The 16829-nt window shown below is 37.9% G+C and overlaps 1 protein-coding gene across 2 annotated transcripts in view; it reads left to right on the forward strand.

The window, feature by feature from the left end:
- TOX3 (TOX high mobility group box family member 3) overlaps positions 1–16829 on the forward strand; it is a 75787-nt gene that overhangs the window by 40053 nt on the left and 18905 nt on the right. The window contains exons 2-3 of one of the 2 annotated variants that reach the window (XM_039558561.1): positions 9870–9935; positions 13881–14135. In XM_039558561.1, the coding sequence (XP_039414495.1) occupies positions 9870–9935; positions 13881–14135 (321 nt within the window). The remainder of the gene's footprint in view (positions 1–9869; positions 9936–13880; positions 14136–16829) is intronic. The other variant, XM_039558562.1, reaches the window with a different exon arrangement.

Here is a 16829-nt window from a genome sequence, read left to right on the forward strand (position 1 = left end):
CAGGAAGAAAGAACGGCCAAAAAGAAAGAAGCAGCAGCTCCTTTCTCTGCAGCTTCTCTCTCCGGACCGCTCCGAGCGAACTGACCCCACACCCAGGTGTAGACAAAAGAGTAGCCAGGCCCGCCCCACTCCCCTTTTTGTCTTTCTTAAGTACAGCTATTTGTCCCCTAGCAACATGCATATGGGAGAAAATTCCTTTAACAGGAAAAAAACTAAGACTAAACTAAAACCCCAACAATGAGGCAGTGGCTCCAGCCATGGTCCAGTGCTTGATGTCATTGGTGCTCCTGCCACAACCTGTGCAGGGCTGGGGAACCAGATTGGAGGGACAGCCCCAGAATCAGGTCCACAGATTTGGTTTGGATCTTTTTTTCAAATTATTTTGTGGTGTGTTGGAGGCCATTCTGAGAGGCTGTTGATCTTTGTTTGGTAAATGTCATGGAGAAAAGAGACATTTGCATCTTCTCACAGGACTGTGGAAAAGGATCCATTTTGCTTTACCCTTGCGTCATTCTTCAGAGCAGTTGTGTAAAAAGAGCATATTTTAACTGCCATATGTCCTCAGATGTCATCAGAAATAAAATCTTATATAGAATTTCAGCTGTTTAGAGTAATGTAATTCATAAATTGCATACACCAAATGGGTGAGGTGAGAACTGCATGTGTGAGAAGTCCTTTGCTCATGTGGAATCAGAATTGCCACAAAGTTGTAGAAAAATACATACAAACAGGAGCAATATAAGTAAGTTCTTTTTACATTTTAGCAATATTTTCCTTCCCTGACATTTATGTCTAATCTGGTTTATTGCAGCAACAAGTATGTGCTCATGAGAGTGGTTGTGAAAATAATTTTGTAGTTCATCACTGCAAACATATCTAGGTTAGAAAGCAAAGCAAGAAAACATGTTCTTTAAATATTAATGTATTTTTAAACAAAGACTTTAACTACAGTGGCCTCTCCTTGGCTTTGTCACTGAATATCTTAACATCTGGTCTCTTTCTGTGTTTCAAGCTTCAGACAACACCAGGGTGTGATGATAGGGAATGTACTTCAGAACGATGTGAAGTAACATCTGTAGATCTTGTAGAGCCTTTTTAACGTGAAACTCAGTGGGTTAGTCTAAGTTTGATATTTGTATTAGCCTTGTACAGAGGAGAAGTAGTATTAGCGTATGTAGGAGGACACAGAGATACCCAGAATCTATGTTAGAGTGTCTATTTTATTACCTTTGAAGGTACAGCTCCACAGACTGTGGACAGACATTCTTGTCTACAAAGAGTCAAAATAGTAAATTGAAACTCTTTGAACATGTAACAGCAAAATTGTTGGTATGTTTGTCTTGGAGAACACTTTCAAGATTCAGACTAATTTTCTAACACCTTAATCTTCTATAAATATTAGGACCAGGACTGCTCTTTGAACCACCATTTAATATGCATGCATTTAAATATGGAATAATTAGCATTAAAAGTCTGGCATATATTGAATTGCCTTGACCATCAGTCAGCAGAATAAAACTCTGCATATTCATACAAAGTTACTTCTTGCATATAAAAACATTTATAGAATGTGTCCTTCTTAAGAGATCTGAAAATGTCTAACATGAGACCATTAAATATTCCTTTCACTACTGTTCCTAAGACTTGTTCAGTATCATACTTTGCAAAATATCATTCAGTTACAGCTTTTGGCTGTGGAATTCATTGAAGGAGTTCATATTAAAGAGTTTGGCTGGAATCACAGAGATTAAGTCTGTGCTTTTTATTGTTATTGTCAAAGTTTTTATTTGCTTGGCTGAAAGCTTTTAAAGTAACTTCAAATGTTTCCATTCTAATTGCTTTTCCAAAACTTTTAAATCTGTACTATGTGCAAACTGTGTGTCTGATGCATATTGAGGCTATATGAATAAAATATAAATGTCTATTTTTCTTTCGGATCTTGCTCAAGTATTTTATGCCACTGAGATTTTTTTCGGCTCTAAGCAGAGTTAGAGAATGTGCATGTGTACACATATATACAGGCATAGCCTCACTAATATAAGGATATATATAACAACTAGTGTGGCACATGTTTGAGACTCAAAAATTGGAATCTAAATGGTCCCCTGAATTAAAAGCTTTAAAATTTTAAATATCAAAAGACTGTCACATGTATGATTGTACACATATTTATGAACAGATTCTCTAATTAATGAACCACTAACAAGATTATCATTTGCCTAAAATTCAGGATTGAGAATGCGGCAGCAAAGCTGGGTACTTTAAAGTTTTGGGCTCCTGTCTGTTGGCTTGTTGCTCATCAGTGATGTGGTTGTAAGCAAATTCAGTTTTCTGGCATGAAATAGGAATGCCTTTAGTTTTCAACAGGGCCTCCATTTCCTCCAGGTTATTGCAGGGTCCTGATAAGGTGTGATAGAGAATCCTGATGGGGAAGAAATGGAGAGAAATAACTGTTGTGTAGCAGGTTCTGGTGGTCAAGGTTGCCAAGGCTGACACTCCCTGGGTGGCTTTTTACGAGTCCTTGAAGACATGTCCTAGCAAATTTGTAGGCAGAACCTAGCAGGAAATTAACCCACCTCCCGAAAGTATGAACTACTGGAAATAAGAAAACACTGTAATCTGTCTCAAAAAGCTGATTGCTACTGTACTATTCTATAATAATCACTAATCTTAAATCTGTTCTAAAAATATGAACAGAAAATCTCAGGTATAAACTTGGCATGTATAGTGTGTTTTACCCAGTGGTCCAGTATTCCATTAAAGTCTTCCAAAACGTTATCTGTTACTGACAGAACATTGTCTCTGTGCATGTATCCCTACCCTTGTGCACACAGAGACAGCAGTTTTCTCTTAGATGGAGCTGGGATACCTTATGTGCTTACTCACATGCGGTCACAAGCTGACCCAAATGTCTTTTGCCTGCATCTGGTCCAACTCTCCATCTCCTTTATGCTCAGTGGCTCAACCCATAACCTCCTAGTGCTGCTGTTGTCTATGGTGAATAATACAACTGGTGCTGGGCAACACACACCTTAAAACATTGGCATCCTGCCAGAGGAGTGAGTCCCAATATTTCTGTGGGTATTGATGTGGTGTCAAAATCAAGGCCACTATTTTGCATTCATCCTGAGATAAAATTTCTTCTTCATTTGCAAGATTTAAAACAATGCTTCATTCATTTACAACGATATGAATCCTTACAACTTTGCTGGTGTGGCATCTGTAAACAACAATCTGTCTCATTGTTTCTAGTAGCAAAATCGAAATAGAATACTTGTATTCTATAAAATAATTTGTATACCATCTACTGCTTCTGAAATATTGAAACTTCGATGAATGACTTGCTCTTCCAGAAAAGAACTCTCTGCGCCTACTACGAACACATCATAACTTAGGAGTAAAGCCTCTACAGAGATTAGCTGGATATCCATCTAGAACAGAAAGGATTGGCAAATTCTTGCATGTTTTTTTTCTGTTCATTGAGAAAATAACTTGTGTTTTTTGATGAGAACCCCCCAGTATTTAATTTAATACATCTGGTGAGGACACTGATGTTTGTAGGTGGTGATAGTTAATACTACTTGAAAAAAAAAGAAAAATAAAAAGTCCCCTGTCCCAGCCCTCCTCCCACTCCTACTTCTGTTGCCAGAATAATTTTAGTGTATATTGTTTTGTTTGGAATAATCAGGCTGAAGTAGCATTAGTCCAGCTTCTCATCTTTTAATTACAGACAGTTTATTGTCTATGCTGTCCCACTTTCTGCATGGTTCCCCACCAGCCAGCTAGACTTAGCAATCTCCATTAATTTAATTTGGCATTTCATTCAATCAGACAGGCTGTGAACATGATGAATTTTTTTTTTTTTTAAATAACACAATGCTCATTCTTAATTGATGTCCTTATCAGACATTGTATTTGCCAGAGCTGTAATTATTGGTCAGGCAGCAAAATCAAATCTGCCCAAATGCAGTGAAGATGTTCTTCGGTGAAATTATTAAGATACAGTACTTAGACCTGCAAAGTAATTTAGTTTTGGTCTGTAATTACATCTTTTGGGATTGTTATCTTTCATTTTACTCATAAGGGTAGTGTAATCTCAGAGGAATTAATTTGGCAAATATGAAGATAAAACTGAGATTCTTGCCATAATATATATTTGTGCAAGTAGATATTTCTCTATATGAAAACTGCAAGTATGCTCACACCATAAAAGAATGATTTTATTAATGGCTATATTTTAAAAAAAAAAAAGTGTTCTAATTTTACTGCAGAAATACTGGAAGTGTGATCAGTTGAGGGTGCCATTTTCCATTGGCAGCAAATTGGCATCGGAAATAGTAGAATTTGGATGTGTAACTGCCTAAAATACATAAGCGGATGTATAGTGCTGTGACAGAACTGGTTTAGAGCTTGTTCTGCAGGCAGTGAGAATTTTTACTAGAAATACTATCCCAAGAAACTTGAAATGTGTCTTTTGACTGAACATTTATCATTATGAAAAGACTGCTAGTGTAATGATAATTAAGTCTGAATTCTGTTTTCCAATAAGGGTTGGGGTAAGGTTTCCTTTAATTTAAAAAAAAAGCAGCAGGGAGTGGATTCTGTCATAACTATTAATTCTTTATTTATTCTCAGATATATGATATGTAGTCTTTGAGTACAGAATTGCAGTCATACCTTTTAAGCAAAATTTAAGTTGATGGATTAGCTATGAGTAGATGATAAAATGTGTTTCATTCCTGTTCTGGATATCTGTTTTTTAAGTTTTTCTTTTGGGACATTTATTCACACTTCATGGTTTTGCTGTTATCCTGTGCTGGAACAATAACCTTTCCAATGGTGGTTCTTCCTTGGGGTTGCACTATTATACACCAGTATTGTAAAAAGAAATATTTGGAATATTTAACAAGTTTCCCTGCTGAATTAGATTTTCTTTTTTGAGTGTAAAAATACTAGTATTTTAAACATTCATTTTTGTTCTGTTGAGATGCTCAGATAAAAGTCTGGGCTCCTTTATGTCTGGTTTTAAGTTCCTTATGTATTTCCGTATTTGACCTCTTGAGGCAGTGAATAGTAGGATGTGAGTTCTAATGTTTTTCAGATTAGAATTGCACCACAGGCCAGCTGATTTAAAGACAGGTTATAAAAAATACTAATGACTGAACATTGTAAGTAAAATGATTTCTCCATTAAAATCAGCAGCAACATTCTGATTAACTTTTATAGGTTTGAAATGTTACTCTGTGTTTCCATAACACCTTCAAATGTTGTTTGCTTTACTTTTGAAGCTTTTTTTTTTAAAACTACTATGGTTTTGTGGTGTCAAGTTTTCTTCTGCTTGTTTTATCTCTTGCTACAAGGAGTCAATCACAGTTGCCAAAGAGCCCAGAGAGTGGCCACAATTCAACATTTGAGATTTTCTGAAGATTTTTTTGTAGAAATTCAGACTCAGCGGACATTTAATTGCTGATTTTTATCCCAGGCTTCCAAGGGTGTTCTGTGGTGTTCATCATATCAGACTTCTGCCTTAAAACAACTGCTCATTAGTCTCAGCTTTCATAACCAACCAATTTTTAAGCTCTGGTGAGTAAAAAGGGTAGTTTGAAAACCCAAGTAGCATTGTGCTGTGCCAATTCCAAGTGGCTTATCCCTTGATTTACAAACAGATATCCTAACATTTGGCCCCAGAGGTCTGGTCTAAGAAAACATGCACTTTGTAGAAGTGTGGCAGTGATACAGTTTTTATATCCCCAAAGCTGGGCAGGAGTTGATTTGGTCTTCATTAGGGCATGTGCTGAGGAAGGAGAGGGCCGGAATGTTTCCTTTGCATTGCAAATAAACACCCTTGCTAGAGAAGCTGGATAAGACCAGGTGTTCGGCTTCAGGTTTGGTAGTCGAAGAGAAGAGAAGAGCTTCAACCAGCTATTTTAGAATGAATGAGTTTTCTGGACATGCTTTATACAAGGTGTTAGTAAACCAACCATCCGGTCTCATTCCAGTCTTCACGTCTGTCCAGAGGGAGTTCAGCAGGGTCAAGACTCAGGTGCCTTTCCAACATAGAGGAGTAGAGGAGCTGTCATAGTTTTAATGCAATGATTTGCATGAAGAATGGAAGCTGTGATTCACATCAAGTTCAGAAGAGGCTTTGTTTGTGTGCTGTTCATTTCCTGAAATGGGCAGATGCGTGTGGTTTCCTAGGGTTGGTGGTGGCAGTCAGCTGGCTACTCCCACTTACTGTGTTTGTCAAAACTGAAGAGAGAGTTTGAACTGCTGAAACCAAAGGAAACAAATTGCACTTTGTAATGCAATGGTGTGTATTGCCAAAGGAAGCTGGAGACATTTTATTCTCTCCTAGTTACAGAGCAAGAGTGCTCTGAGATCTTTACATGAAATGCTTTATGCAAAACCTACCCTATTGCTCTGGGAAATTTCTTTGCAAAGCATCCCAACACCGTCCCAAAACAGAGATAGCTGGCCTAGGTGCTGCACTGCACTCTCCTTCTGTCCCAGGAAACCCAACAGGTGCAAGCCTTGGAGTCTACCTGGGCAGGCCAAAATGCTGGGTCTCCTCTTTAATTTGAATCCCTCTTGTCAACTATACCAATGCTCTGAGCTGTTTATGAGGGGTCAGAGGAAGGGATCCTTAAGAAAATAATTGAAGAAAAATATTGCCTGCAACAAGAGTCTTTTCACAAAAAATTATTTTAGTAAAATAGGCAAGAACCCGTTGTTCTATTTAGAATGATTTATAACTGTTCCCAGCTGATCACAAAGTGTTTCTAAATTAAAAGCCATTAATTATAGCCTTATATAGATACAAAGATATGCAAGAAGTGCTTTGTAATTCCTGCTCTGCACTTCAGGTGAGAGCTTTTTAAATTACTTGGACCATTGGAGCCACCTGCTTGACTAAATGCTGAGGGCCCTGTGTTTCAGTACTCATCAGTGCATTGCAGTGTTAACATTGTTACTGATTTTTCTCATTTCTCCAGGGCAAATACTAATTAATGGATACAATTCACAGCTGATTAGCTGTAGTTTCTTCAGTAATTACATTCGCAGACTAACTGTTCAGAAGAGGATTTCTAACCCAGTTCTTATTTCACTCTAAGCTTAATTTGTTTTTTGAATTGTTTAGGTCCTTAAGATAATAACCATTTTATTTTCTTTTGTTGTTATAGGTACCATTAGATAATATGGAAGTTTAATCTTAGAAATACTCACTGATAATTGTTATGTGCCTTCAATGGATTTCTAGTTCAGAGACAAAAAATAAATGTAAAGAATATTAGTTGTGATCCATACTAATAAAAGCTGAAATATTCCAGTTTCTGACATCAGTGCCTGAGTCATACACAATAGGGTCTTAAATATCATAGCCTAAGAACAGAATGACTTGAAGGATATGTACCTGTAACTTTTAGCTTTGACATTCCTTGTTATATCATTTGCTTCCACAGCCTTAATAAAATGGAAAATTTAATTGTCACTCTCCCCTTTGTTTTACTTTAATAAAACAAAAAGGAAGAAAACCACCTGGCAATCAGAAAGCAGTAGCTGTGGTGTGAGCAATACATGTACATCAAAGCAATGTAGAATTTTACTCTTCAAGGTAAAAATCAGCCACAGTTCTGTTTTGAGGCACTGGAGCCCTTAGGATGCTAAGGTTATTAAAATAGGGGAGGTTTTGTCCCCACTTATTTATCCAGTGTTAGTGTAATACTTGCCTAGTGTACCTTTGCCCTTAGATATCCTTTGAAAACTTGACTTTTTTTTTTTTTTGTTACTGTAGAAAGAACAGCTCTATTTGAGCCATTTGAGTTTTTCATGTAAATCATTCTTAGTTTGCCACTAACTGACATGAAAAATTCTATCCTGTCGATCGCACTGTTGAGCTGAAGTAGTGTCTTTGTGCAACAAATCCACACACACATCCGTATGTGCCAAAACAGTCATTTGAATGTGCAATTTTACTTGAATTTTTTAAGCTCCAAACATGGGTGACATCTGGGCTTTTAAAAAATGGATGACATTACTTGAGTATCTGCATAGCTGGGGATAACAGAGTTTTAATAGCTATGAGGCAGCCTACATATTGTGCTAAGGCCTCTGTTGCTTAACATGTGTTATAGGTTGAAAGATTCAGAATGATAAGTACACAAATGGAATTTGTTGCTTCAGAATGAGGGATCTCATCTTGTATTCCTTCCCTCCCCTATGAGTGTCTCCTAATTTTGGTGATGTCCTGTTTAGTCAATCTGACAATTCATCAGGTACACAAGGCTCCAATTCTTTTTTCTTTCCTTTTATTTTTTTTTTTTAAATCTCCTTTTAACTTTGTCTTATTGCCAGAAGTGGATGTTTTGAGTTTTCAGGGAACAGCTTTTCTTGAAAGGATCACTGGTCCCTCCAGTGAGAAACTGGGGAGTCTGAAACATTTCACTGCTAAGAACAGTCAGGCACTAAGTGCAGTTGTAGCAAATTGAGCTGAAACAAAGTGGTTTTCCTTTCAGGCCAGGTTCAGCTGCTCTGAAAGCACAACAGAGTTCCTTGCTTGGAAAGAACAATCTGTGCAAATGCATGGTCACCCATCTTCACGTGCTGGTTGCAGAGCTTATGCTGCTTTTGTGAGCGTTTGCTGTTGTGGGGCTGAGGAGGGGTTAGGGTCCACCAAGATCCAGCAAGATAAGATAAAACAAGGCCTTCCTAAAAAAATTTGTTTTATAAAACTTGAAAATGGGAGTTAAGAGAGGAATGCTCAGTGTGGCTTTAGCAGCAGTGATGTGTTAGGGACAGCACAGGGGCTTTTTCCTCGCTTGGCACTCTATCTTGCCCTGTGCTCTTTGCCTGGTAGTAGCGATGTGCAATTGTGAAAGCCTGTTTTACTGCAGGTACATGTCATGCCTAGTGTCTGTTCCTTGCAGCAAAGACTGTGGATGTTCCCTCCTCTGGGAACATGTGCAGGACTGGTTACCAGCCTACATGCCTTTGGAAGTGCCGTTCAAGGGCATAAGGCACAGTATTATGCTGATAATCTTTCTTTCTGTGTTCAGTCCCTAGAAGTAAAAGTACTTATCTTCTTAACAAATGTTCATACTTGAGAATTTGGAGCAAAATGACTGTGGCATCAAAGGAAATGCCTTCTTATCACTGGCATATGGCATGAGAGTTGCACATCAGTGGGAGCAAGTGGGCACTGGGCACACCTTGGGGTCTGGGTGTCAGTTTCTCTGGTTTGCAAAATCTTCTGGTGTTAATGTTCACTGGGAGACGGGGCACTCCACTGGAGTGAAAGATAAACAAAGGCGGATTGTTTGGCTTTTCAATTTTGTGGAAAGAATGGGACTTCAGGAACAGCATTACAGATTCTCATTCTTCCCCTTACTGGTCTTCAGCTTTTTAAAACCAGGTCTACTTGGAGTAGTAATACAGCAGCTCCTTCTGGCTGCAGCAATCCTCCGGGTCAGGATCACTGATGGAAATATTACAATGTGCATCAGAAAAGAGGTAGTAGAAGTGTCTTTCCTTGGAGTCTCTTTCTAATGGATTCTTAATTCCAAAGTCACCTTTAGGTCTCTGGGGTGGCTTTGCTGCATGGACAAAAAGAGTCGGAGAGATACATATGAATATCTTCCTTTCACAGACTGGGGGATGCAGAGTATGTAATAACAATAATAATAATAATGATGATGATGATGAATTCAATCAAGTTCTGACTTCAAAGAACATCTGCAAAATTACATCTTATCTGTTTGTTGATTTAATTTTGTTGGGTTTTTTTCTTCCCTCAACCTTTTCTATGCCAGTGATGGGGTAAAGAAAAGTTTATCATGGCATACATTAAATCCAAATATTTATTTTTCTTTCAGTTTGGAAACAATAACAACTACATGAACATGGCAGAGGCAAATAATGCATTTCTTGCTGCAAATGAGGTAGATGTTTTTATTTTTTATCTATGCTCATATTCTGCTGTTTGCTGTGATAATTTAACAGACTCTGAATGGATGAAGAGTGAAGTGCCGAATTTCTGTGTGTTTTATGGAGCACAAAATAAAGACTTTAATGAGAAAGAAAATAACCTGACAGCTCTCCATTACTAGTCAATTTAGCTGTCCATAAGGCTGTTACTTACATAGCATGTCAATAGAAACAAATCTGCTTTATGTATGGAAAAAAATTATGAACAGAAGGAAACAAATAAAAAGCACAGTAGGTGTACACTTTGAAAGCAAGCTTAGTAATAGTCATTACTAGCTAATGTTCTAATTTTTGTTATAGATACAAATGGTTTAATTTGGGTTCTTAATACTCATATGAGATAGAAAACCAAAGCCAGCTCTTTTGCCTGAAGTGTATATGCTGCATCAAGGAATCTTTTGAATCCAGGCTCCAGAATAAACCCAGAGCCTGGGTTGTGGAGATGATGTATTTGATCACTGCCTGTGTGAGTGGAAACAGGAGAAAGTGTGGCAGCTCCAGGCTCCATGTATCTGCTAGGTGGGGCCACGTTACAGCCAGTTAAAAGACCATCAACACATTAATCCTGACCCCAAGTCCAGACAGAAACTGCCTTTGCTCATCCTTGAAACCCAAGCTCTTACTCCAAAGGAAAGAATGGAAAGTGCAAGATGCACTGTCTAGTATGTGCACAGCAATATGGAGAACAAGAACTGTTTATATAGGGTGCATGTCATAAGTGATCTTCCCAACATGAGGAAAGGGTAGAAAACCAGGCAGCCCTGATTTTCATACTGTAAGTAGGAATTCAGTCACAGGTATTCCTGTGCACTTCTAAAACAGTGATCTCAGAGAAAATAAGCAGAAAGGTGTATCAATAAACATGAAGGTTAGAATTAAGGGTAGGATTTTATGAATCATTTATACAATGGTCACCATATCTTTTTACCCAGCAAGACTGCTTAGATAAGGGAATATTGTTTGGCACTAGCTCCAGTGTTATTTGTGATAATGAACACAAACCCCATCTGTAATGACAACATGATGTTTCTTTCTGTAGAATTTCTTTCCTACATTTGAATCAAACATTGATGAAAGCTCTGCTGCCAGCAGCTGTTCAGAGACAATTTAATTCCAGCTGTGATAATTCACCGTGTCAGACATTGGCTGTTATATGTTGATACAACAGTTCTCCAGATTTGCATTTTTATCAAAAGGAACAAATGTTTTGAACATTTCAGTACAGATGGCATTTAACCATGCACACAAGTTTTGTTTTTTTTTTTAATATATGTGTAAGATATAAATATTTGAAAAGTTAATAACTTTAAAAAATGTGATTGGTAAGATAAATCTCACAAATGTTATAACATCTTTTGGTCACAACAGCACCTTTCTGCAGTCTCAAATTGCATGCTATTCAGGCTCTTTTTACAGACTGAATAGCCCAGTGATTTGGATTTAAGGCTACTTCACTAAGGGGCTTTCTTTCTTCTTAGATTATATCTATTTTATCCTCAATCTGAGGTCTGTTTTAGGTTGTTTTGGTTTGTGTTTTGTTTGTTTGGTTTTTTTTGTTTGTTTGTTTTTTTAAAGATATATACATATTTGGATAAATTATACAGTTAGAATTGAATTCAGATTTAAAAATGTTAAGGCATTCATCAATTTACTCTCCCATTTGTACTAAGTGATGAGTATTAGGATGAATGCTACTTTTCTAAGTAAAAGATTGTATTATTATCTAGCTGCACTATATATTTCTACAGCTGTCCTAGAATTATTCTGTTAGATGGGCAAAAAAGATCCAGTTCTTATAATTACTAATATCTCATAAATATGTCAAGTAAAGAGAGGTTCAAATGTACTATAATAATACTGATTTCATTGAACCTTTTTGCTTGAACAAGGAATAAAAATATGATTAAATATTACTGTTGGTATTAAAGCATGAACCTTACTTTGCAATTACTCCATTATAATGTATTTAATTATAGTGGTTTTGCATTAACATGAATGTAGCTTTCTTGGTATGATTTTGGGCCTGAGCACTGCTGTGCTAGAATCCCATTTTATTTCTGTAAATAATGCCTTAAGAGTGTAATCCTAGAGCACATTCAGGCTTAGAAGCCACACATTTGCTTTATGTTTTCTGTCTCTATGTCATGATTACTACGACTCATTTTAAAGCACCTTAAATATTTATTGAAATAATATTTCAAGTGTTAATTACAGTGGTAATGAAAACAGCCAAATGCCACATATCAAGAATGAGTGTTTATCCGTATTGTTAATGTGATATGTTAGATTTCATTAAGCAGTAATGGGGTAGCAAATGAGTCACAAATTACAGTTGCATCTGTTACTAGACCACATTAGTGCCAAAATAACTGCAAATGCAGCCATAGGGTTATGTTCATTAGCCAACCACTTCTCCTGGCCAATCCATCCTTTGTGTTTTGTGAACTGTGGGGTCCATGAGAAGAAAAATTCACACCTTTTGTAATACAGCAGTGGGGAAGTCAAACATGTCCCTAATCCAGGCCCAGCCTTCATATCCAGAATTAAGTTACAGCCTTGCAGTTGGAGCGAGATGGGCACAGTCTCAGCAGACTCTGACGGTGCTGCAGACTGCAGCAATCTGGGACCTCATCATTTCTGGTGTGAGACCAATAATGACAGCTGACAGGTTCTATATGCAAGCAAAGGTTTTTCCTGTGTTTCAGTTTCCATCTTCTCTCAAGCGGTTATTAATTTATATCATCATTAACAGTTTGAAGGATGACAATTTGCAGCAGTTAATGAGATCTTTCACTGAACTTATCATTTTTAAATTAACTGGCATTAAGTCACTCTTTCAAACAATGTAATTAATACATAAAACAATTCTCCCTCCCACCCCAACCTGAATCCTGAACTAAGGCAAACAAACAAATCCCAGAGCAGCCTTGCATGTCCAGAACAAGACAAGAGTGCCTATTTTAGGATTGCCAACTGCCCAATTTGATCAAGGCAGTCCTGATTTGGGTACATTTAAAATGGCCTAATTTCAAGCACTGAATTTCTATTATTAAGTAGCAGTGGACCTGAAATAATACATGAAAGTTCATTTAACTCTCAAAAAATTTGAATAAGCGTAACTCATTTGTTTCCCAAATAAAAGTCAGCAATGTTGAAGCCAGATACAGTCTCTACTTGAATAAAGATTATCTTTGACAGACACATGCACACATACAACCATGCACAAACCCTGAAGATAACTGGCAGTAAATGTTTTGCTCAAGGCATCTTAACAGGTGTTTAGTTCATAACAAACCTACTGTTCAAACAAAGCTGGCTTGCTTCAGAAAGCACTGGAAGCTGCTGTAATCACCCTCATGCTTTCAAATGCCTCTCCTCCAAATGACACCCTGTGTTTAAAAGGTTTCACCCTATTTTGGGGATGGAAAAGAAATAAAGAATGATAATATTTCATGTTTGTTAGTGGATAAAGGCAAACAAGTTGTGAAATGGTCAGTACTGAGTTCCTGTTGTGTGTGTGCTACAAAATTGTCAGTGCTTTATGAAGCGTGAGAATAATGTAAGCTGTTTGTGCTATTTTACTAACATATCAATTAAGTGGCAGTTTGTTATACAGCCAAATCTAGTGTAGCTGATATTTGGACTAACGGACAGATGTTGCTAATTAAGTACACATTAAAAAACTGTTAATACTGATACTCCATTAAAGCCATATGATAATGAGACTTAAATCTTTAATCAGAAAGATCCACAAACCCCTTCAGCATATGAAACTTAAAAATTTTGTTGGTTATACGGTTTGCATTTGAGAACAAACCAAGACTTGGACTGCAGGTGTGGAGGTGATTGCTGAGCTCTGTGTGCCCTAACATTGTTTGCCTTGTCCTGTCCTTTTCCAGCAGACGTTCCATACACCGAGCCTTGGGGACGAGGAGTTTGAAATCCCACCCATTACCCCCCCGCCCGAGTCAGACCCTGCACTGGGCATGGCAGATATACTGCTGCCCTTTCAGGGCCTTGGTGACCAGCTGCCTGCACAAGGAAATGAATTTACACCTCAGTTTCCCCCCCAGAGCTTGGATCTTCCCTCTATTACAATATCCCGGAATCTCGTGGAGCAAGATGGCGTCATCCACAGCAATGGATTGCATATGGTAGGTCTGGTCCTTTGTGTGTTCCCATTGCCTAATAGTGTCTGTCAAGTGTAGATTTGTGCCATGTCTCAGTTTTCACTGACCCCTCAGAAGATCTGTGTGATTTCTTGGGAGCCTGACCAAGCATTGCCAGCGTTCTGTGTCACGTTAAAGGCATGTTCTGTATGAACGATGACACGTGTTGTTAGACAGCAAACAATGATTTGCTATTACTCAGTTCCCTAAGGCAGCTGACAAATGGTTAAGGGTCAAATACTGGTGGATTCAGCAAGATAAACATGGTTGTTAATGTACAGTGAAATGTTCTACTGTTTGTGAACAGATCTCTTGTGAAGAAGCTGTCAGGCTTTACAAACACAGAATTTTCATTTTGGGAATTGATTTGGAAGCCCATATCCATTGGCATCATGTGCATCTCAAGTGCTCCTAAAGTTCAAAATGTGTTATGCAGCTGGCACTGGCATCAAGAATTGAAAGACCATAGTGTTGGCCAGGGTGAACTACAGCATTTAGAATGAGTTGCTTGTCTGTATTTGAAGTAGGACTCACATCTGACATCCATCAGGATATTTTGAGAGTGCAGTATTGAGAGTAGCTCAGAAGGAGGGCCAGACACAGTATGGCAGCAGGAAAAAAGCAGTGTTATTTCCCTCTATCCTGTATATTCCATGGGCTGAATCTTTTATAAATATGAATGAATTAATTTTTTTTTAAACTCATAATAGAAGTGATAGGGATGTATTACCTTGACATACTCAGAAATATAGGGCCATAAAAAGACTTTGTTGTGTCCGATGCTCTTGTTGGCCACAGAGGCTGGGACAGGGTGGTCTTCTGTACCTGGGCTGTGCCAGAGCCCTCAAGAATAGGGAGGCATGATCTGGGTGGGATGGGGACTGTTAGGCTAATTCCAGTGTTAATTAGAACAATCCAAAGCAGGGATGGGTTCCTCCAGAACCTATACACACTGAAGGGCTGCGATCTTCATGGGAGGGTGCATGGGGCAGTTCCTCTGTTGTTCCAGTGTTTCTCTTTCAGCTCTGGGTGATCTCCCAGTGTGGGTTTCTGAGAGCTTTGTGCATAACACTCATACTGCCAGCAATGAGACACAGCTGTGAGCCAGTTTATCCTACTCAGCATTTTAAACTCAGTGCTTACAATTAGAATTAGTTTCTGTGTTGCATATTGAAAAGCGAGTGAATGTTTAGCTTGAACAGATATTTTACATCAACTATATTTTTTTCTGATTAGCTCTTTTATATAGGACCTTTTGCTGAACTTGGTGTAGTGAAAATACATATTTACTGCTGGACTGAAATAAGGGTTGTGTTGTTATGTTGTGATTTCTTTTTTATTATTCTGGCAAGTTAAAATTAATTAAAGATTTACAAACCAACAGGCAGCAAATATTTCTCTGTAATTCTACAGACTGCTGACTTCATTGCAAATTTTAATATTTCTTTGGAGGTCATGAAGAATAGCTAGCGTTAATGCAGAGTGAACCACAAGCTGCTCACTACTTAGGAGATACAGAATTCAGTCATTCTGTGGATCCAAAATAGGGACTGCCTAAAAGAGGCCTTGAAGGATATGGTATTTGTTTTAGATCTCATTTTGCACTGTACATGTTGGGTAACTTCTGAATGAAGATTAATAAAACCCGAGAGTCAGGAATGTTGTGCCTGAAAACAAAAGTAATGGAGTGTGTGTGCACTGAATACAATGAGACTTGGTCAGAAAATACTGTGGGCTGGATCGGCCCACAGAAAATATTGTGGGCTGGATATGTGTACGAGTATCCCCTCAATGTTAGTGAGTGCTTTGTAACCTGACCCAGTTTTGCCCTTTAATTTTGCATTCTTCCACTGAATGTGATTCTTCCATGAGTAAATGCTGTCACCTTAACAGTCCCAGCCAGAAGAGGTCTCCTGGTTATGTATCTCTTTGCTCACCTCTTCTGGTGCTGAATGGTAGGCTTCACATCTTCGCCTTTTCCCTTGACTGAGCAATGTAGAAATTACTGGCACAGTTGACACTGACTCCATTGGTAAAAATTTGTTCCCGTAGAGGTCAGTGAGAAGATGTAGAGAAGCTCCTTCCTTCTCACCCCAGTAGTCCAGTGGCATTTTTTAGGGTGATTGCCAATTCAAAGCTATGGATTGGGCACTTGTGTGCTACAGTTTTGCTGCAGAGAGCTGACGAGGAATTGTGTGATTTGATGTGGAGGAGCCACATAGGGAGGTTTGTGTTTCAGATATTCCCCACAACTGCTTGATTTGTTTCATGCTGTGAGATGGAGTGGCCCCTGCCATTGTGTTCTAGTCAGTAGTCTTTTTCTCTTCTGCTCATAAATGCTAGGTAGCTTCGGGAAGTTTAAAAACATTAACAGAGGGTCCTTGCATAGCTTTCCCCTGAACTCACATCGCTCTCTTTAGTAGTCAAATTTTCCAGCAGTTAATCTGTATTTCAAAAATAAAAAATGAAAACATTATATCATATTTTATGTAGAAAATGTGCACTTTATTAAACTGGTAAATATTTATTAATAATATTAGAATTCATCTTTAAATTAGATATTTCATGAATTACCTTGCCTTGGAGCTATAAAAACTTTATTGCAGCAATAAAAAAATGTAAAGGAGGCATTTTGACTATGAAATTTCATTTCATGGTCAATTGAATTTACTATATCTG

The sequence above is a fragment of the Corvus cornix genome, chromosome 11, assembly GCF_000738735.6.
Source record: "Corvus cornix cornix isolate S_Up_H32 chromosome 11, ASM73873v5, whole genome shotgun sequence".
Lineage (NCBI taxonomy): Eukaryota > Metazoa > Chordata > Aves > Passeriformes > Corvidae > Corvus > Corvus cornix.